The 314-nt window shown below is 50.0% G+C and overlaps 1 protein-coding gene across 1 annotated transcript in view; it reads left to right on the forward strand.

Moving 5' to 3' along the window:
- The window catches only part of LOC17874201 (elongation factor 2), a 3208-nt gene extending 2924 nt beyond the window's left edge, over positions 1-284 (forward strand). Inside the window, exon 5 of the mRNA XM_023778624.1 lies at positions 3-284. Within this exon, the coding sequence (XP_023634392.1) occupies positions 3-284 (282 nt within the window). The remainder of the gene's footprint in view (positions 1-2) is intronic.
- Positions 285-314: the final 30 nt, after the last annotated feature.

A 314-nucleotide genomic window follows, 5' to 3' on the forward strand; every position in this document is an offset into this window, starting at 1 on the left:
AGAAGAGAGGTCACGTCTTTGAGGAGATGCAGAGGCCAGGAACACCTTTGTACAACATCAAGGCGTACCTGCCTGTTGTGGAGTCGTTTGGATTCTCGGCTCAGCTTAGGGCAGCAACCTCAGGACAAGCGTTCCCGCAGTCTGTGTTTGATCATTGGGATATGATGGCTTCTGACCCTCTGGAGCTAGGAACTCAAGCTTCAACTCTGGTGGCTGAGATCAGGAAGAGGAAGGGTTTGAAGGAACAGATGACTCCACTATCTGATTTCGAAGACAAGCTTTAAGAAGCTTCACCGAAGACATAGCAGCGACTC

The sequence above is a fragment of the Capsella rubella genome, unplaced genomic scaffold (genome assembly GCF_000375325.1).
Source record: "Capsella rubella cultivar Monte Gargano unplaced genomic scaffold, Caprub1_0 scaffold_254, whole genome shotgun sequence".
NCBI classification, from domain to species: Eukaryota; Viridiplantae; Streptophyta; class Magnoliopsida; order Brassicales; family Brassicaceae; genus Capsella; species Capsella rubella.